We start from the raw sequence: 22,513 nt of genomic DNA, 5'->3' as shown, positions 1-22,513 counted from the left end.
AGCATGAGTCACTTCTGACGTTTTCCTGACAGGAACAGAAAAAAGGTGAGAGAGCAGGGAGCTCCAGCACACAGCCTGTGATTGACAGCCTCAGCTTGGTAGGGGGGGTTGACCCCCCTTCCCCCTTCCCCCTTCCCCTTCCCTTCTCCCTTACCCTCCCTTCCCCTCCCTTCCCCATTCTTCACCCCCTTCCCCTCCCCCTCCCCTTCCTCTTTCCCTTTCTTCCCCTTCCCTCTTTCCTCTCCCTTCCCCTTCCCCCTTCGTCTTCTCCCCTTCCCTTCCCCTCCCTTCACCCTTCCCCTCCCTTCACCCTTCCCCTCCCTTCCCCCTTCCCCCCCACCCCCTTCCCCTCCCTTCCCCCTTCCCCTCCCTTCCCCCCCCTTCCCCCTTCCCCCCCCTTCCCCCTTCCCCCCCCTTCTCCCTTCCTCTCCCTTCCCCATTCTCCTCCACCCCCTTCCCCCTTCCCCTCCCCCTCCCTTTCCCATTCTCCTCCACCCCCTTCCTCCCTTCCCCTTCCTCTTTCCCTTCCCCTTCCTCTTTCCCTTCCCCTTCCTCTTCCTCTTTCCCTTTCCCTTCCTCTTTCCCTTTCCCTTCCCCTTCCCTCTTTCCCCTCCCTTCCCCACTCCCCTTCACCTCCCCCTTCCCCCTCGCCACCTGAATTGATGAATTCGAGCGGAGACTGTGAGCCAGGCCTTCTCGCCCAACATCAGTGCCTGACCTCACAAATGCGCTTCTGGAAGAATGGTCAAACATTCCCATAGACACACTCCTAAACCTTGTGGACAGCCTTCCCAGAAGAGTTGAAGCTGTTATAGCTGCAAAGGGTGGACCAACTCAATATTGAACCCTACAGACTAAGACTGGGATGGCAATAAAGTTCATGTGTGTGTAAAGGCAGGCGTCCCAATACTATTAACAAGTGTGTGTGTGTGTGTGTGTGTGTGTGTGTGTGTGTGTGTGTGTGTATATACAGCATATGTGGAGCTATTAATATAAATCCCACAAAAGAAGCTCCTAGGGACAGTCAGGCTGGGGGAGGAAAGTGGCTAGATCATTGGTTCTCAACTCCTGTCCTCAGGACCCACTAACAGGCCAGGTTTTATGTATTACCTTGGGGAGATGCAGACTAGAATACTGCAATCCCTGATCAGCAAATGATATCACCTGTGATGTATTTCAGTTATCTTGCAAACCTGGCCTGTTAGTGGGTCCTGAGGACAGGAGTTGAGAATCACTGGGCTAGAAGATGCAGGACATCCTCCAGCCAGGAAATGAGGTGGTCTCTATATGACTTGCTGCAGCTTAATGCCCATTGTGAGAAGCTCACGGTGTGCAGTGAAATCAGAGTAGGTGCAGTACAGGAGAGGAACTGGTACAACTGTGCAATACTGAAGGAAATGCTGGAGTTCAGCTTTAAAAGATACTATTGGGGATGTACTCTGCGATTATCGTTGGAGACCTTTTGGTTCCTTTTGTATCTGTTGGGACAGTTGCTATTTGTGCCAAGATTGAAAGGCGTGCTAATGCGCCACATATAAGAGTCTCATTGATTTGTACAGTACAGTGCGATGTAGACATTTCCTCTCCGTGTATGAATCCGACACCTGTGTACACTTCCCATCCATTGTCCTGCCTCATCAGAGCTTCAGGAACCAATTGAATTGAGGGTTCAGGCGTAGAGCCGAGGAACTAGGCCTTTATACCCAACTCGGCGCCGCCAATCAAACAGCAGCACTAATTCTCGCTGTGTTTACAGACGCTAAGAAGTGACTCCTAAACCCGACAAAATGCGCGTCTGTGCCGCCTCGCCCGGCGGACGCCGTCGAGTTTCTCACCCGTGGAATGTGATGAGAAGGTGGCACGGTGCTGGGTCTCAGAGGACATCACACTGTACTATGCATAGAGTTGGCCCCCCTTTTATCCCCACTGCCCATAATATTACAGCAGAGTACCATGTAATCCTCTTAGAGAGACTCCCAGTCCTCCAGTCAATAGGGCCACTGAGCGCGGGAGCCCGGCACCTAATGCGGCGTAACAGATAATAGAAATATATGTTCCCCCCCGACGCTTTAGACAGTTATTTATTATTGATAAACACTCAAGGGTTGAGGTGACAGGCATGAAATCGCTAAATTCTTTCAGCGACCTGCGATATACAAAGGTTTCCGAAAGCAAAAAAGGAACTTTTTTATTGTGAAAAGATGGCAAGAAAATAGAAACGAAAAACAAAAACTTTTCTAATTTTTTTTTTTTTTTTTCTCTTTATCCTTCGATCCCAGACAATGCCACCCCCACCTCCAGCCATCTCCTTTTTTTTTTCTTCTTCTTTCCATCGAGTTGTTGTTCCATTGACCAAACAAATAGCACGTAACTCGGAGTGGTCCATGGGAATAGATTTCGGGTTGAGTTAGTACAGTTTTTTTCGCTGTCAGGACGCTGGAATTAATGGCGTTTTGATGACACAAATTTTGAAGAGCAGACAAAGAGCGTGAAGGCCTGGAGACATGGCCCCTTAGAAGCTCGTTCCTCCTCTCCCCCAGCCTCCCTTGTCCTCGCTGTCATCCGTCTGCCAATCTTCCTGTCCATGGTTGTTTAAAAGCGCTTTTCATGGCCTTTTCTTTCCCACAGGTTTTGCCAAATCCGGACCAGTGCCTGGGTTCCAAGGGGACACACTGCAATTGGCCTTCATCGACTTAAGACAAGTAAGCCTTTGTTGTTTTGTGTTTTGTTTCTCTTTTAAGATGTGTGACTGAGGGCCCGTAAGGTCTCAAGGATAGAGAGGGAAGATGGTGAGAAGGAATGGGGAGGAGGGGGGGGGGTCCTGAAATAAGACTCGAGGGGATTAGACGCCGGAGACCTGGTTCTTGCCTTTTAGGCCTGTCAGCTTGGCTCTTCAGCCTTTGCAGTGATGGATACGGAGGAAACTGACGCTGTTGTGCAATACCTTTCTTTAAAAAAAAAAAAAAAAAATTAAGGATGACCTTTTGCCGTGCTACAACATGTATATGACTTTTACCCGGGCATTGGGTTATTTTGTGCGTTTCTAAGGCTTTTTAATGCTCGACAAGGGAGTGCGGGGAACATAGAACTTGAATCTCAGGGCTGCCAAACTTATGGCAGAGAATTGGAAGAGGCTTGTAAGGCCTTTCGATTGTACACGGCTAGTACAAGTTCTGTACGCGGCAAGCAGAGGAGCGACAACAGGGCATGCCAAATGTAGTAGAGACTCTTCAACTTCAAATCTTAAAGGAGGAGTACAGCCAAAGCTCGTTTGGCTGTACTTCTCCTGGGGATCACAGGAGTGCAGTTCATTCTGCACTCCTGTGACCCTTTTTCAGCAGACAGTAGGCTCTCTGCTCCGCCCCCCCCCCCCCCCCACGCTCACTGGAGCATTGTGCTGTGGAGGGGGCTGAGCCGGGTGCTGGTCCAGGCATGTGGGCGGATCCCGACTATATGGTTGTGATCTTTCTTGAGCCTGGACCGGCACACAGCCCAGCCTCTCAGTGAGCCGCTGAGAGCCTGATCTGGTTGCTCCTGCCCCTCCACAGCCCAATGCTACAGTGAGCGTGGGGGGGGGGGCAGAATAGAGAGTTGAGGGCTGAAAGTCACCAGCTCTCTACTCGGGGAGTCTTGAGGACCAAGCAATCTGTAGTGTTTGATTGCTCAGTTCTCAACCTAGAGCTGGCAGAGACAGATGCAGCATTGGATCGATGCTGCATCCACCTAGGTAAGTATGATTCTAAAAGAGCCAGGAGCACCGGCCTGGGACCTGAGGAGAGGAGGATCACGACTGCTCTGTGCAAAACCATTACACAGAGCGGGTAAGTATGACATGTTTGTTATTTAAAAAAAAAAAAATTGATCCTTTACGACCACTTTAAAGCGATATTAACGGCAGATTTTAAAAATAACAAACATGTCATGCTTACCTGCTCTGTGTAATGGTTTTGCACAGAGCAGCCCAGATCCTCCTCTTCTCAGGTCCCCTGCTCCTGGCCCCTCCCTCCTACCTAGTGCCCCCACAGCAAGGGCTCAAATAAGTATTTGGGTGGGCTGCTGCAAACTGAAGGGTTTTTTAACTTCATGCATTGCATAGTATGCATGAAGGTAAAAAAACCTTCAGCCTTTACAACCACTTTAATGTGAGTTAGCTAGAACTATTTATTAAAGGTATTTATTTAGCGTGGACAATTTACACACCGCTTTACATCTATATTGTACATTCACATCAGTCCCTTCCCTCAAGGAGCTTACACTCTAAGTTCCCTAACTCACATCCATACATACTGAATACTAGAGCCAATTAACCTACTAGCATGTCTTTGGAGTGTGGGAGGAGACCGTAGTACCCGGAGGAAACCCACGCAGGCACAGGGGGAACATGCAAACTCCAGGCAGGTAGTGTCATGGTTGACGTTCGAACCGACAGCCCTAGTGTTGCTAGACGGAGGTGCTATGTACCTAATGTAACTTTCTGTGAAACTCGAACTGTGGTATAATCTCTGTGATAGGCTATAAGAGACATAAAAATGACATTTTCCTCTATGGACTTACTAGACAGAGATACATTTGTTGTATAGTACAACCTCAGCTCCCTTTAAAAAAAGGCATTAGAGAGGACAGATTTAAAAGAATCCACCTAAATTTACACCTTAAAGAGTAACTGAACTCTAGAGGCTGCGCCAAAAAAAAAAAAGTCAGCTACAGGGCAAGGGATTAACCACCAGTATTATCTGTGGTCTTTCTACAGTTGATCCTTCACCAGTCCTGATTTACCATGCTTTGTTCTGTTCTGATTGGAGGCAGCCATCTTGGTAGAGGCAGGCCTTTGCTTCCTCATTTCAGAGCCTCCAGCAAGGAGAACAATAAGCAATGCGGTATTGACATCACCAAATCCCATTCTAAATCGTAGATTAGTGGCGGGAGACAGCAGTGTCTTAGATCTCACACTGCAGATATGCAGCTACAGTATGAAGCCTTGGGTAGAGTTATCCGTCAGTTCATCATGCGTGAATTGTGCCCAAATGGTGCCAATTTTGTCTTTATTTCTTTACTGTCTGTACAGTAGTATTGTTTACTGTCTGTACAGTAGTATTGTAGTATTTATCTTGCTTGGTAACCTATGGAGGAATGTTTCTTGTCAGGTGAACTTGTAGCCTTATATAACATAGGTATCTCAGGTGTGTTCTAGTCAGCACTTTTAGGTTTTATGGTGCAGAATGCCCCCTCTTCCCCAGGCCTAGAGAAGTGAGGGGCACATTGATGGGAAAACGGTGACCAGCCATTGTAGATACTGTCTCTGGCTTGCTATTTGTTAGTGGTGCCGTCCTTCATACTTATGACCCAATGTTCAGGAAGCAGTAGGGAAGGTCAGAGCCAGTAATGGGGAAAAGGGTCAGTTGCAGGGAAGACCACAGGCAAAAGTGGTGACTGGTCCTTTGGTCAGTCCAGTCATATGGCCAATGCTGACCGATGAGTGCTTAGCATTGAAAGCAATTTTCTGCTGTACAGCCTTGGCACTGTGTAGTGACTTTAAGTGTTGACCCTTTAAAGTGATACTAAAGGTTTGTTTAAAAAAAAAAAAAAGTGTTATACTTACCTCCTCTGTGCAAGGGTTTTGCAGAGAGTGGCCCCGATCCTCCTCTTCTGGGGTCCCCCAGCGGCGCTCCTGGCTCCTCCCTGCATGGGATGCCCCCACGTAGAGCCGTATTCCATGGGGGCACTTGTGCGGGCATGCTCCGGAGTCCTGCTGCTGTGTCCATTGACACAGACAGCAGGACTCAGCCCGCCCCCGGCTCCCGTGTCACTGGATTTGATTGACAGCTGCTCCTGCTGCTATCAATCTATCCAGTGAGGACCTGAGACAGCGGCTGGTGTGCTCGTTCTCGTCACTGGAAAGATCGGGTTCAGGTAAGTAAGAGGGGGGGCTCTGGGGGGCTGCTGCAGCAGGAAGGTTTTTCATCATAGAATGCATTAAGGTGAGAAACACTGAGACTTTACAACCCCTTTAAACGAGCTAGAGAGGCATCAGAAGACGGGGATCGCATGAGCTACATGCACCAGGAACCGGAGGGGAGGAGGGTGTTAGCTAGTTCACGTTTTCATTGTGAACTAGCTCTTTTAAGAGACCCTGTCACCAACTCCCTTGTCAACAGCTGGAGGTAAAAGCACAGAAAAATCTAGTATTTTAAATGCCTACATGGCAGTGTTTTTGCTTTCAGTAAAATTTTTATTCCTTTGCAATGTGCCTTTTGAACTGGCTATCAAATTTTATGTATTTAGGAAGAGTCGATTCCCTAGTACAGCCCCCTCCCTCCTTGCATGTCTGTAAAGGAAATTGTAAATTCTGTATATAACTGTTTCTATTTTGTATGTATTACACACTGCACTCACTGTGCACACAGCACCAATATTGTTTTCATTACGTTTGCATTCTTTCAAATCCGGATTAGAAATTAGCCAGCCGATGTTACGCCCCTTGTTACCATAAAAGTGCCATTGTAACATTATTGTGATACCTACGTAATCGTGTATAAAAAAAAAAAAAGAACTTCAATTGCATCAAATAACAGTTATTTGGAAAGCTGCTGAGTGTATCTTTTGCATCTGTTCCCTACTGCAGTAGTTATTCTTTTTTGAACCACTAATAAATATGAGGATAGGAGGAAGGAGCCTATCTATTTAACATTTTTGGAACAATGTCAAAGCCTAATTAAAACAAAAAATCTAAATGAATGTCTGTGTTGGCCCAGCTCCTTCACCCCTCGCTCACCTCCTTGCATAATCTTTAATGGAACAGCCTGGGGGGAGAAACTACTATAAGAGTGTCACTTGATTGACAGCTCTTAGTCTGCTGGGGCTGCTGACATGACATCCAAAATGGCATCGCCCAGCAGCAGTCTCTGGGCTTTTGGATGTCTACACAAGGGAGGCTTTTACAGGTAAATATCAAACATAAAATATGTTAAATTCACATCTAATCTTATGGGAAGATTGCTGGTGACAGGGTCTCTTTATTATAACACACATTCATGTGTGATGTACGTCACGTCAACGCACATGCAGTAGATGTGAATGTGACCTTTAGGCTTGTTTGCCGCCTAAGGGGGGGGGGTAGTAAACCCTGCAGTACAGCCTTACTTTATCCCCCCCCCCAACTGCTACCCCCTTTAGCTGCAGAAGCAATGGCCTGGGGTGTATACATGCTGCAGCCAGAATTATACCCCCTGACGCTTTTGGTGGGCATAGTGCCTGCAGAAAATGACCCATTAAAGTGAATGGGGCTGCTCTGCAAGCACCCTACTAACTGCATGCAGTGTGGCGGGGGGACTAAGGGGATTACAGCAGGCAGTGCGGATGTCAAATAATCTCTGAAGATCAATCTGATTGTGGAACACTTTTCAGAGAGCACTGTATATGTAAATGAGTCTTTTGTGATCTTATGATGCTATTGGACAATGCTAGGTATTGTTACCTGTGCACTATTGTCTGGGAATTGTTAGGCATATTCAATACGTAGTGGCTTGCCTTATGTCTTGCGGCACCCAGGCAGCTAGACATACCCCCAGCAGGTAAAAGTCCTGCATTTGTTTTGTTTTTTTGTTTTTATTTATTTACAGTATGTGTATTTTTAATTAAAATATTTTGAACATTAAAATTACATTTTTTTAAATATTAAAAATATTTTTAATTTGTATTTTTTTTACTGCTCATCTAGAGTTGTGGCACAGTGAGGTTGATTTACAAAAGACAAATAGACTGTGCACTTCGCAGTTGCTACAGAGCTTAATAATTGAGGTGAACCTTCACTTTGCAAAGAATACCCAATCACATGTGAGGAAAATTGAAAAAAAAAAAAAAACACCGCATTCATGCTTGCAAATGATTGGATGGAAGTCAGCAGAGCTTCTCCTCATTTACTAAGCTCTGGAGCAACTGCATTTGCAATGTGCACCGTCTATTTGCCTTTTCTAAATCCACCCCCAGTGACGGGTGGGGAAGAACCCTCATCCAGTGCTTGCAGCCTGCAGGGGGGGGGGGGTATTTTGCTGAGGCTTCTGTCTGGGGACCCGGCTCAGGCCCCCCTAGTGTTATGAATGCCGACCTCTCACTCTTTTTATTATGTATGAACTGTACAGTGACCTCCGTTTTTATGAATGCCGCCAGCTGAGAACCATCAAACCATCTAATGATCTCATTCATTGTGTTTTATTTGTTTGACTTTCTTCTAATCTATACACCACACACAAAGCCAGAGCCAATTACCAAGTGTTAACTGCATAATAATAAACAAAACAATTCCATTCAGTGCAGAGCATATCATTCCACACGAGGCATTAAAAAAATTGTATTCCCGGCACAGGGCAGCTTGTTCCCACCAGGAAAATATGTGGGGTGTCGTCCTCATACACATAATACATGGGGGACATAGAAAGGGTGACTGCACCCCAAAAATGCCGTATACCCAATATACAGGCAGGCGCATGTTGTGCGCTAAGGAAATTGAAAGGTTTTTGTTTTTCTATTTTTTAGCTGCTGGTTGGCAACCCAACTTTAAAAAAAAAAAAATAAATACAATTTTAATTGAGGTGTAAAGGATCACCTTTACAAAAAATAAATGCACCTTTTTTTTTAGCAGGTAAAACAATGTGCACATATTATTGGTTTTACATTTTTATTAGGCGCCTGTAAAGAAAAGTTTCCTGGCCCTCTGTCATCGTGGGGGGGGGGGGGCTTGGTAGATGCTGACCATGTAAATATGGGTGTAACCTGTAACATGGTAAGAAAGGTGACCTTATCCTTTAAAGTGGTTGTAAAGTCAGTTTTTTTTTTTTTTTTTTTAATAGAATGCATTAAAGCGGAGTTCCCCCCATAAAATTAAGTTTGCATTATTCAGCAGCATTAAACCTAATAAACATTTGGAAAAAAAAGGGTTTTTTTTACTCACGTTTTGATGTCTGTTGCTAAGGGGTGCCTTGGAATCTGCCTCTTCCTCTCTCTGGCGCCTGACGTCATTTCCCTCGGCGCCCGTGCTCGCTAGTGCTCCTGGGAGATGCTTGTCATTTCCCAGGAGTCAGTGGGCAGCGCCGAGGGCTTCGTTGCCATCACAACGGGGGTGGGCACTTCCGACGCCACCGCCCGTTAAGGGTGGCAGCGTCAGAAGTCTTCATCGCTGCGCCGTACATACTGCGCATGTGCGAGAACGGGCTGTGCATGCTGGTTGCTCAGCTGCACCTGATCCCGGAAGATAGTGCTTGTGGGCTTCACATGCCCACAAGCAAGATGGAAAGTGCCAAGAACAAGGAATATAACATATCTTGCTCAATTAAATCGACGCCGTAGACAGCGGCGTGCGGGCACACTGAGCATGCCGCTGCTAACGGCGATATGCCGTTAGTGTCGGCTCCCGTGCGCAAGCGCGGGAGTGACGTCATCGCGGCTCCGGCCAATCACAGCGCCAGAGCCACGATTTCCGGAAAGAAGATGGATGCTCCGTAGCAGAGGGGACAGCGGTGACATCGCAGGCTCCTGTGTCAGGTAAGTGACACATAATTGGCTTCTATGCGATGCATAGTAGCCCATTATGCTTTACCTTTGCAGGGAAACAAAGAGGAAGTAAACCTATTAGGGTTTACTTCCTCTTTAAATCCCGATTGAAATCACACTAATTACTCAGTGTGTTTGTGTATTTCAAAAGGAATTTTAGAGGTGCACCTCGTGCAACACACCAGACCTTTGTCTTCTTTAAAGCGTTAGTAAACCACCAGAAAAATGAAAAAAAAAACTATTATACACTATATCTTTTGATAGTAGGGATGTCACTCCTGTATCATTACTTTTTCACAGCATTGAACATTTATTTGCCCCCTTTCTGATTTTTTTTTTATTTTTTTTTTTTGCATATTTGTCACAATTAAATGACTCAGATCATCAAACACATTTTATTATTACACAAAGATGACCCGAGTAAACACAAAATGCAGTTTTTAAATGATGGTTTCATTTATTAAGGCAAAAAAACTGTCCAAACCTGTCTGGCTTTATGTGAAAAAGTAATTGCCCCCCTAAACCAAATAACTGGTTGTGCCACCCTTGGAGGCAACAACTGCAATCAAGCATTTGTGATAACTGGCAATGAGTCTTTCACATTGCTGTGGAGCAATTTTGGCCCAATCTTCTTTGCAGAATTGTTTTTATTCAGCCACATTGGAGGGTTTTCCAGCATGAACAGCCTGTGTAAGGTCATGATACAGCATCTCAATTGGACTTTAGTCCGGACTTTGACTAGGCCACTCCAAAACCTAAATTTTGTTTTGTTTGAACCATTTGGAGGTGGACTTGCTGTTGTGTTTTGGATCATTTTCCTGCTGCATAACCCAAGTGCACTTGAGCTTGAGGTCAGGAAATGATGGCCGGACATTCTCCTTTAGGATTTTCTGGTAGAGCTCAGAATTCATGGTTCCATCATTTATGGTAAGTCATCCAGGTCCTGAAGCTGCAAAGCAGCCCCAGACCATCACGCTACCAACACCATGTCTGACTGTTGGTATGATGTGCTTTTTAGGAAATTATGTATGTAAGCCAGATATACCGGGATGCACAGATTACAAAAAGTTACATTTTTGTCTCATCAGTCCACAGAATATTTGCCTAAAAGTCTTGGGGATAATCAACATGTTTTTTTGGTAAATGTGAGATGAGCCTTTGTGTTCTTTTTGGTCAGCAGTTGCTTTGGCCTTGTAATTCTCCCATGGATGCCATTTTTTCCCAGTCTAATCCTTTTTTAGATTGTGGCATGATGTATGGCTTTTTGAGATCTGTAAGCGTGCTTCACTTTGTCAGACAGCTTTTATTTATGTGATTTCTTGATTCAACAGGTCTGGCAGAAATCAGGCCTGGGTGTGGCAAGTGAAAGTTAACTCAGCTTTCCAAACAATTGTGTTTAATCGCAGTTCATTCATGATTCAGCATGGGAGGGGGCAATTACTTTTTCACATAGGGCCAGGCAGGTTTTTTCCCCTTAATGAATGAAATAATAATTTAAAAATTGCATCTTGAACTTACTCAGGTTATCTTTGTGTAATATTAAAACTTGATCTGAATCATTTAAGTGTGAGAAATATGCCAAAAAATCGGAAAGGGAGCAAATACTTTTTTCGCAGCACTGTATGTTTGGGTAGTAGTGATGTCACTCCTGTATCGTATACTAAAGATTTGGATAGTGGTGATGTTACTCTTGTATCGTGCACTATAGGTTTGAATAGTAGTGATGTCACTCCTGTATCATACGCTTTGTTTAGATAGTAGTAGGGAAAATTCGATTGCCTCTTGGGGGATCAGGAAGGAATTTTTTCCCCTGCTGTAGCAAATTGGAGCATGCTCTGCTGGGGTTTTTTGCCTTCCTCTGGATCAACTGCGGGTATAGTATTGGGTATATTGGATTGTACAATATTTTTTTTTTTTTTATGGTTGAACTGGATGGACTTGTGTCTTTTTTCAACCTGACTAACTATGTAACTAAGTAGTGATGTCACTCCTGTAACATTGAATGTATGTTTGTGTAGTAGTGATGTCACTCTTGTATCATTAAACTGAAGATTTGGATAGTAGTGATGTCACTCCTGCATCATTGAATGCATGATTGGGTAGTAGTGATGTCACTTCTTTAAGTTACAACCTAGGTTATGAGAACAGTGATGTCACTAGAAAGTGTTCCATGGTGGACACGTGGATGAAGGTAAAATAAATTTGTAATCCGACTTTTCCTTTTGAGCTAACTTTGTTGTTTTCTCAAATTGTAATTTCAGTTTTAAAGGAATTAATGCCCCCCCTCGGTGTAAAGGTCACCCCTGAGCTGTTGGGGACAAAGAGCTGGCGATTCCAATAGATGACATGAATTAAAGCTGCGATGGGTTATCACGGAATGTGCACTGGGCAGCATTCCAGGAAAAGGGATGCAATATATTTCTTTCCCCGGCCTGGTAGCGAGCCTTGGTTCAGTAGATGGGAGGATAGTTGTAGACGGTAGCTGTCCTTACAGCTGTCCAGGTGGCTGGTTTCTTTTTTTTTTTTTTTTTTTTTTTTGGTCCAACGCTTCAGAAAATATTAACTTTTAGTTACAATCCCCCTGTGTTGAATGCGTGTCCAGATGAAAGACGGGCACCGAGATGGCAGCAGTAGAGCAGGACCCTCTGAAGCTTCGCTCTTTCTTAGTGGAACTTTGTTGTCTTGGTATGCCAGGGACGGAGGAGGAGGAGAGGTGTTGAATTGTCCGCTGTCATCGCTTTTGCCCGGAAGATGGATGGGGTCGGATGGAAAGTGTGAATGAAGTTGCAGTCATTGACTGATGCCTCTGTCCTATTAAGACCATCTTTCTATGTGTCTCACAGTAAACACAAAAAAAACCCAAAACAACAACAAACAGAACTGGCGCTTTGTCCATGCTGCCACGATGATGCAGTATCTCCTTGTTTTCGGAACGCATGGCTAGCATTCACATGGCTTCCTGATGCTTCAGGGGTATAACTTTCTAGTGACACTGTCCCCTCTCCATCCCCAATCCTGTCTCAAGCCGCTTTCATCCTGTAACAGATGGCCCTCACAAGACTGATGGCTATGCAATTCGTCATCTCATGACACCGTCAAGCTGCGCTTCATTAACACGCTGTTGGGAATCTGTTTTGGCCTAGGCAGCCTAGTTTTTTTTTTTTTTTTTTCGTTTGTTCCAGTTAGGTTCAGTTTTTTTATGTACCTTTTTAAAGTAACTAAATTTAGCTTTTCTTACGGGTTTCTTCAAATCTTCCATTTTGGAAGCATTTTCATGGGAATGGCGGAGTCCATCTGGTCTGCAACGGTAACCCGGCAACGCGGTTCTCATTTCCCCCCCCGGCTTACCAGTGATATTTATGTGCGCCGGTTTCTTTAGCGGCACAGAAGGGACAATTAATCATCGCTATAGACTGTATTACTGCTGGGAATCAACAGGACCTCCAAGCGGAAGACATAAGATGGCCGACCTGAAGTTCTTACTCCTTCAGAAGCCTTTAGTTCGTATTGTGCGTGAAGTTGGCTGCCAGCATGATAGACCATTCTATGGTATGGGAACGGTTCGACTTTTTACGCTTAATCGCGCAAAGTGATCGATGAGGCTGCACCAGTGGTCTCTTGGTGTGCGTGCCTGCATTTTCTAGTGTGTGTCTTTGTCCTTCTTGTCTTGGGTTATGAGTTTGCTGAACTTGCCTGTAGTTCAAAAATTTTGCACCTAAACTTTGGTTACCGGTTAGTCAATGGGGTTGATTTACTAAACCCGGAGAGTGCAAAATTTGGTGCAGCTGTGCATGGTAGCCTATCAGCATCCAACTTTGGCTTGTTCAATTAGGCTTTGACAAGAAAACCTGGAAGCTGATTGGTTTCTGTGCAGAGCTGCACCAGATTTTGCACTCTCAAATTTTAGTAAATCATGCCCAGTGTCCTAACCTTTAGTGTGTCTTAAATGGTATCTGTAATCTTGCTGGTAACAGCTCATGAGATTTCTTTGAGATACAAGTACATCCTATCCACTTGGTGGAAACCATTTTTTTAATTGCGCCTAATAATACTGTTTGAACCTAGTTTCATATGTCCTCCTAAGTATCTGCAGATCCCATTCTTTGCTAAACGCATTCACCTGACAGAACCGTCACCCTCAGTGGTTTGCTATACACAAGAGGACCACCAGAACCCATTGACTTTTAAGTCAGTTGTTTAAAACGTGAAGCAGAAGTCTGTTTTAGAGTCTGTATCCACTGACCCCTCTTAAAGTTTTCATATATGTTAGAGCTGTTGGCTTGTTAGCTGCTGGTATTAACCCAGGGACTGTTGACTTTTGTCTGGTGGTATGATGGAGCCAAGCTACAGGTCTGCTAAGTCAGGTTGGGTCCTTCTACTGGTCATCTCTGTGCAACGAGCCCTCTTTATCTTCAGGTTAAGTTTTTGTTTTGCCTCCATTGACTATCTCTATTGCATTTGTAAATTGTTTGAATTCCTCTCTTGTTCCGCCAACTATATCCACTATTACATTTATATTATATATTAAAGCCACTATTGGGGTTCTCTCTTGTTTTACCTCCAATATTGTGCTAGTAGCGCTACCTTCACCATTCTAATGTAGTTTGGTTGCCTAACTCTGTCCATCTGCTACGGAAGACATGCTACTACCCCTTTGCTAGTCTGGAAGACTTGCTACAACCCTTGTGCAAGTCTGGATGACATGCCTACTACCTTTCTGTTAGTCTGCCTGCCGCTACCCTTGAGCTTTTTGTAATTTGTCCCTATTCTTTAACATTCTGCTTGTTCAGCTGAGTACAGCCTTCTTTCAATTCATAATCTAGACTGCAGCAGCTCTTAAAGGGTCTAACTGTCTTCCACCAGTATTGCGACCTTTGACATTCTGGTATGGTGTGCCTGCCCTTGCCCTTGGGCCAGTCGGATTGCTTCGCAATGACTTTTGGCTAATCAGGGTACTTACCATTGCCCTTTGTTTTTTCTGGTTGTTTGCTGATGCCCTTTGGTTTTTTGCATTGCATACCACCATCAGCTAGTTTGGATGCCTGCACCAGGCACAGCCCAACAGGTAATGGGTTCCTGGCCACCACACAATGGCTAGTTGAATTGCCTGCCTATCCCCTAATGGCTGGTTGAATTGCACTATGGCTTGTTAGGTTGCAGTACAATTATATGTTTACTTCACAAATCTTCTGACTGGTAGAGCAGTTCCAATGTACAGGGCTTGGACAAAAATATGGAAACGCTACATGATTTGCAGGTGTGAAAGTGATGACTTGTTTTGCATTGAAAACGGAGGTGAGGTAACATTCTTTTGCTTCCGCTGTGTGATGAGACATCTCGCTAACAGGTTGGAAGCCTCACTTTCATCATTCACTGCATGCACTGCTAGTAATATGGAGTCATGTCAGAGCTGACTGAGCTTCAAAGAGGGCAAATTTTTGGTGCCCACTTAGCTGGTGCATCTGTAACAATTTTAAAAATGTATTTGCGGTGTCGCAAGGTACAGTATCAGAGGTTATGATGGCATATACAGTTTCCCGGAAAATGTTGTCTGATAAGCGTAAGCGCAGTTGACATGTTGTCAAGTGACCAAAAGGACATTGCACCGGACTGTGACCCGGATTTTTGCATGAAGAGGCGTTTCGGATTCCATTATCCACCATCCAAGACTTATATTTGTCAATTCCCAGAATTCAGGCCATCTTGGATGCCAAAGACGGTCCAGCACCATATTGGGTAACAATTTTGTTCTTTTACCATATTTGTTTCCATTATTTTGTCCAACCCCTGTTTGTGCATCTGCTAGAATTGACCTTAAGGTGAACCTACAGTAAACCTTGTAGACTAGCACCAGATATGAGAAGCAGGCGCATAGAGGTGCCTGTGTGACCGGTCACATACCTGGCAGAGTGCCTAAGAGTCTCGGAAACCAAGCTGCTGTATGATTCAAATCTCTGAACCGCTTCTGTGGTAGAGTGCCTGGCTACTTCCAGTCCAATCCTACACTACACCATCAACTTGTTGAGCAGTAGGGAGGGGCAGGGTCCAAAATATTGGCTTTCTGAAGCCAAATGAGATTTTCATCGTTCAATGTCCCAGGTTTGGAGGGCTTCCAGGACCTCGGAAATGTACGTGACTGGCCAGCTGAGTTCCTTCTTTTCATGTCATGTGACCATTTATAAAAATAAAGTGTGTTTTTAAGCCTTTTTTTAATTTTTATTTTTTTTCTTGTTTATGTAAATCTTTATTTCGCAAAAATAAAAATGTTATACATGACTAAGAATTCCATGCGTACTAAGGCAGTTGTCATCGACCCTGTCCTCAGGGCCCACTAACAGGCCAGGTTTTATGTATTACCTTGGGGACATGCAGACTAAAATACTGCAATCACTGAGCAGCAAATGATATCACCTGTGATGTATTTCAGTTATCTAGCAAACCTGGCCTGTTAGTGGGCCCTGAGAGACAGGAGTTGATGACCACTGCACTAAGGGCTTGCTAAAAAGAGCACAGGAAAACTACTTTGCTTTTTATACACCCTTTCTCTTATTGAAACCAAAGACAAAGCTAGTAAAGAAGTTGGTCACACACCTGTGTGTAAATTTCATCTTGAGCTACTGAGCTCTGTATACTGCAGGTGTTAAAAAGAAATGTGAAGAAAAGTTAACAGAAGCCTGAAACACCACTTATAAAAAAAAAAAAACGCAGAATGTTATAATGCAATATTTCATCATTTTACTACTAAAAAGAATCGATCATTTTTTTAAAATGTTATTCTTTAGTCCTGACCATAGTAAAAAGGGAAAATGTGTACAAACGTGCTTTATATTATTATTAAAGCAATTTTAAAATGTGAAAGTCCTGTATGCTTTTTTAGAGTGCCGCTGAACCTGGAAAACTGTGTGCTCTTTTTTGCAAATGGAGACCTGCCCCCTCCCACCACCCACTTGTTATGTCCAATACACAGATCCTTTCTTCGCTCATTTTTATACATTAAGTCACTACTGTTTTTCGGTCAGTTCAGTTGCTGGATACGGAATATGTGCATAGCGAAGTATGTTTTTGTACTAAGGGGCTTATTGTATTTCCTTCATTATGAAATTCTCCATTTTATCTTTGGCAAATATTTTTATGGCTGTTACACGTTATCCTATCATTACACGCTTGATGACTGCGATTCCGCCTCAAGGTGTCGCTGTTTATCTGCGCACCTCCTGCTGTGTCTGCTAACCAGACAGCTGATAGTGACCGGGCTAGGAAAAGTGCTTTCTGGAAATGTGATGCCGTTGGAGGTTTGATGTTCACCTGATATAGACAAATCATTTAGCATTATTGGCATACTAAATTCAAACTATATATATATATATATATATATATATATATATATATATATATATATATATATATTATAACTTATATAAATATCTGTCTCTGTTAAAATACATTTTCCATCAACAGTTCATATTTAGACAGCTAAAATGTTCTGAGGAAGAAATTAATATAATATGAACATGAGAATGCTTCCAACATTTTAATTTCTACCTCAAAACATTTTAGCTGTCTAAATATGAACTGTTAACAATGTAGTTCCAGGATATGAAGCTTTAAATATGCAAATTAACTGATATCCAAAAAACAGAAACCCCAGTGTATGAATTAAAAGCTGACAGGGGTTCTAGCCTTCGTCTAAAGCTGGGCGTTCACTAGTAGATTTTTTTTTTTTTTTTTAAATGAACGTTCATATGCGCGTTTGTATGAAAGTTCTCAGTACATTCAATGATATAATGAATGTTGTTGGAAAGTAACCAGAACACCTATACACCACTCCAGGTTTATCCACTGCTAATTCAGAGCCCAAATCTGTCAGGTGCCAGTCCGGCAAAAGGTGGATGACAACACATTGGTATTCAGAAAAATCCACAGAACTTTCCACAGAACTTTATTAACCAAATGTAGAAGTCCATAACACACACAGCACACAAATAGAGAGCAAATGTTGCCAGGTTTCATGCCAGGAGGAGCTTAACCATTTGAAGACCAGGTCTATTCTGCCATTTTACAAAAACAGTTTAGTATTTTATTGCTAGAAAGTTACTTAAACATTATATATTTTTTTTTTTAAGCAGAGGCCCTAGAGAATAAATCCAGTCCCCAATCACCACTATGATAAGTCAGAACTACCGGTTTCAGTCCTAGGCTCCCCGATAGGATGGAAGAGCCCATAGAGGCACCAGAGGATGGCGGGAGGGGGCAATTCATTATCTATTTAGCCACTAGGATTGCTTTTACATAAAAGCCCATCGCTGGCTTAAAAAAGCAATACCAGGATGATAGCTGCAGACATCATAACTGTATATCCACTTAGACTGGATGACATACATGTACGTTACCCGGTCGGCAAGTAAGTAATCATAATATCCTCTTGGTGCTTCCAGGCAGGAAATGCGTCAAAATTTGCTTCCTTCGCGTGCCGTGTGTTCTATGAACTTTTAAATATGGTCAATAAAACTCTGTGCATTTTACTGAATATTGGTGTGCAGTCATCTACTTTTTGTCATCATCGTTCGAAAGTACTTAAAAATTGAATTTGCTTTTCATGTTCGGTTTTAGAATAAACGGACAAAGCAAAAACCACATTCACTGTTAGAAACAAATTTGTCCAAGAAAAATTTTCTGACCCGCCCAATTTTCTCGTCACTATTGTCCAAAACAAACATTGATTTGACCCCCACACTAGAAAATGGAATGAATGTTCTTAAAAGGAAATATTTATAACGACTACTAGTGTATGGCCTGCTTTACTCTTATAGGAGAAAGCAATTTTATTTCTGTTTGTGTTGCTGTCACCATGGTTCTAATCCTTCCCCCACTATCCAAGACTACAAAAAAGTACAATATTCGGTTATCTGACCATCGCACCTACAAATGAGTTTAGGAACAAGGTAGAAAATAGGCACTGGACACAGATATTCAGTAAGTGTTAAGTATTTACTATTAGAGCCTGATGGCTTTGGTTTTGCTAGCTCTCCACAAAACAGGGTCTTCATGTCTTAGGAGTCTTTCATTGATTCTAGAAGAAATCAATTAGCTTGTGTTGGCTTGTTGGACATATCATTCCAAAATGAATGGACAATAATAAAGATCCCCGCTGCAGCTGTAAAATCCTTCACTCATCTGGGAAGGCTGTTCACAAGATTTTGGGGAATTTATGCCCATTCAACCAATAGAGCATTTGTGAGGTCGGGTAACGATGTTGGACAAGACAACCTTGTATGATTAGTGTTCCATTTCTTCTCTAAGGTGTTCAGTATAAGGGTTGGTGCAGCACAAAGGGTCCTGTTGTGTTTTTTTTTTTTTTTTTTAAGGGTTTGGTGACTTAATAAACTAAAATAGGTCCAATCTATCCCTAAAGTGTTTAGTAGGGTTGAGGTCAGGGTTCTGTCCATGCCACTTTAGTTCCTCCACACCAAACTCCTCAAACCATGTCTTTATGGAGTTGGCTTTATACACAGGGATTACTGTCATGCTGGAACAGAATAGGGTCTTCTCAAAAAAGATGCCACAAGGTTGGAAGCACACAGTTGTCTAAATTGTCAGTGTATGGTGTAGCATTACAAGTACCTTTCCCTGGAAATTCCTGAAGTCAGTCATTTGGAGGGGTCACATACATTTGGTCATAAGTGTGATGGTCTGGTGTCTACATAATTTTGACCATATAGCTTATTAGGACAGTTTAGCTCAGGGACTGGTCTTTTATAGATTAGAAGGTATTGTGCTGTGTCTAGATCTGCCACCACCACCGCATCCTTGTAACTGACACCCAGGGCCCAGCAAGGCATGCAGGCGGTGCTTTTCTCAGCTATGGCATAGCAAAGATAGGTGCAGCACAAAGGTCCTTTCTTCTTCTTCTTTTTTTTTTTTTTTTTATTAATTCTTTGACTTTATGAAGTTCGGCGATGCAGTTAACTGATTACAAGTTTTGTTTCATCTCAAAGGTGTTCAGTAGGATTGAGGTCAGAGTTCCTCCCCAAAAAACTCAAATCATGTCTTTGGTGTGCGGGCTTTGTATACAGGGGCATGCTGGAACAGAAAAGGGTCTTCTCCAAAAAGGTGCCACAAGGTTGGAAGTGCACAATTGTCTAAAATGTCTTTGTATAGTGTAGCATTACAAGTACCCTTCACTGGAAACATCTGAACTCAGTCATTTGGAGGGGTCATGTGTATTTGGTCATATAGGTACGTGTGGTGGTCTGGTGTCTACATACTTTTGGCCATATAGAATATTAGGAAAGTTTAGCTTGGGGATTGCTCTTTTTTATTTTTAGATCAGTGGGTACCATGCTATTTCTATATCTGCAACCACCACTGCATCCTTGTAGCTGACACCTGGTGCCCAACAAGACAAGGCCCAGTAAGACATACTGTACTTCTGTTTATTGAAGGTAGATCTGTGCTCAGCTATGACATAGTAAAAATAGGTGCAGCACATGGGTCCTGTCTTTTTTTTTTTTTTTTTTTAATGTTTTAACTTTTAAAGGTTTGACAACCTAGTAAATAGTCCCAGTTTGTCTCTTAGGCCAGGGGCAGGCAACCTCGGCCCTCCAGCTGTTTTGAAACTACAAGTCCCATGAGACATTACAACACCCTGACAATCACAGGCATGACTCCCAGAGGCAGAGGCATGATGGGATTTGTAGTTTCACCACAGCTGGAAGGCCGAGGTTGCCTACCCCTGTCTTAGGCATTCAGTAGGGTTGGGGTCAGAGCTCTGTCTAGGCCATTTGAGTTTGTCCACAAAAAACTCAAACCATGTCTTTATAGAGCTGGCTTTGTGCACAGGGGCACAGTCATTCTGGAACAGAAAAGGTGCCACATAGCTGGAATTGTCTAAAAGGTCTTTGTATAGCATTACAAGTACCCTTTACTGGAAACATCTGAAGTCAGTCATTTGGAGGGGTCACATGCATGTAGTTATATAGGTTCAGGTGATGGTCTGGTGTCTACATACTTTTGGCCATGTTGGCAAACTTTAGCTCTGGGACTGCTCTTTTTTTTTTTTTTTTTAGATCAGTGGGTACCATGTCTATCTGTTGTCGCCACTGCATCATTGTAGTTGACCCCCGGAGCCCAACAAGGCATACTTCTGCTGTTTATTGAAGGCAGTGTTTTTGCTCAGCTATAAAATAGTAAGCATAGGTGCAGCACAAAGGTCATGTTTTTTTTTTTACTTTAGGAGGTTTGACGACCCAGTAAACAGAAATAGTTTCATTTCATCTCAGAGATGTTCAGTAGGTTTGAGGTCACTGTCCAGGTCACTTGAGTTCCTCGACAAAGAACGCAAACCATGTCTTTATTGAGCGAGCTGTGTACACGGGGCCCAGTCACGCTGGAGCAGGAAAGACCTGGAAAGGACAGGTGCAGAAAAAAAGGTCCTGTTTTTTTTGTTTGTTTGTTTTTTACTTTTAGTGGCTTGGCAACCCAGTAAACTGAAATAGTTTAAGTTCATCTCAAAGGTGTACAGTAGGGTTGAGGTCAGGGCTCTGTCCAGGCCACTTGAGTTCCTCCACACCAAACTTGTCAAACCAAAAAACTCAAACTATATCTATATGGAGCTTGTTTTGTATGCAGGGGCACAGTCATGCTGGAACAGAAAAGGGTCTTCCCCAAAAAGGTGGCACAAGGTGGGGAGCCACCCAATTGTTAAAATGTAAAGGCATACTTTTAACTCTTTGACTTTGAGATTTGGGGACTTAATAAACTGAAATCGTTTCTTTCTACGGAGTTGTTTAATGAAAATTACATTTGGTTTATGTTACGTTGGCAAAAAAGAAAAACACTTAGTGGAGTTCTAATTAGACCGCAGGTCTTCTTAAGGTGCGAGTGTGTGACCTCCGTGAACAGCCATGACTCCTCCGCCGTGTCTGAGCCTTCAGAAAGAGCGCTTTGTAAAGTGTACATTTTACCTGAGGCTTATAACCAGGTCACCCCAGCTGATGTAACGTGAGCCGAGTGCGTCCAGTCAGAGCGTGTAATCTGGGATAGACTCTAGCCGCTAAGTGCTCTGTTAGATAAACTTACACAGACCTGGAACGCTCTCCATGCAGCCCGAGCGTTCGCTTGCTGTCTAGCCCCTATCCCAGCCTGATTTCTTACTAGGTTAACGACCTGCCTCATTGCAGCGACACCTCCCAGGACTGACAGACAAATCTGTGCCCTTGGCGCTAATGTAGACAAGGCCATAGGCTCCCGCCACTTGCTCGTATGAGTGCGATAAAACGTTTTGTATTTAAACCTTTCTGCTTTTTTTTTTTTTTTCTCCTCTTCCAATTATTTATGTCGCTGGTGTGACCTGACGAGGGGAAGGAGAGATTAAACAAAGTGTCCCCATCACTTGCCTGTTATTCCAGGGCATCGTGCACCAGAACTTTAAATAGACATTTTTGTAGGTCACTGGCATTGGGCGGTTCTTGATAATAAATACTAGAATGTTTTTCACATTAAAGTACAGGGAAACCAAAAGGTACATTCCAGTCAAACTCAAAAGTGCTGGATTTAAAGTCAACTAGTCGCTGTTAAGACACCGAAAGAGGCCTGCTTTTATCTTAGCTAGGAAAGCTTCTTGTGTGTGTGTGCCTCCCTGAAACTAGTTGGTGGAGGGGGGATTATGGTGTGGGGTTGTTTTTCAGGGTTTGGGTTTGGCTCCTTAGTTCCAGTGAAGGGAACTCTTAAGGCGTCAGCATACCAAGACAGTTTGGACAATTTCATGCTCCTAACTTTGGGGGAACAGTTTGGGGATGGCCCCTTCCCATTCCAACATGACTGCGAACAAGTCAACATTTTTTTTATTATTATTTTTTTGTCCCTTGTATTTGCATAACACTGACAAAGAATCCAGTCCCTTTTTCAGGTATTTAGAACCAGGATCATTTCAATTTATTAACCCAGCCACCTCCGTATCTCATCACAC

At 43.4% G+C, this 22,513-nt stretch overlaps 1 protein-coding gene across 1 annotated transcript in view; it reads left to right on the top strand.

Moving 5' to 3' along the window:
• EXOC6B (exocyst complex component 6B) overlaps window positions 1–22,513 on the top strand; it is a 443,087-nt gene that overhangs the window by 336,303 nt on the left and 84,271 nt on the right. The window contains exon 20 of the mRNA XM_073611059.1: window positions 2,629–2,702. Coding sequence (XP_073467160.1) covers window positions 2,629–2,702 — 74 coding nt within the window. The remainder of the gene's footprint in view (window positions 1–2,628; window positions 2,703–22,513) is intronic.

This window comes from Aquarana catesbeiana, linkage group LG01 (genome assembly GCF_042186555.1).
Source record: "Aquarana catesbeiana isolate 2022-GZ linkage group LG01, ASM4218655v1, whole genome shotgun sequence".
In the NCBI taxonomy this organism is placed as follows: domain Eukaryota; kingdom Metazoa; phylum Chordata; class Amphibia; order Anura; family Ranidae; genus Aquarana; species Aquarana catesbeiana.
This window is presented reverse-complemented; position numbering and strand designations above follow the sequence as displayed.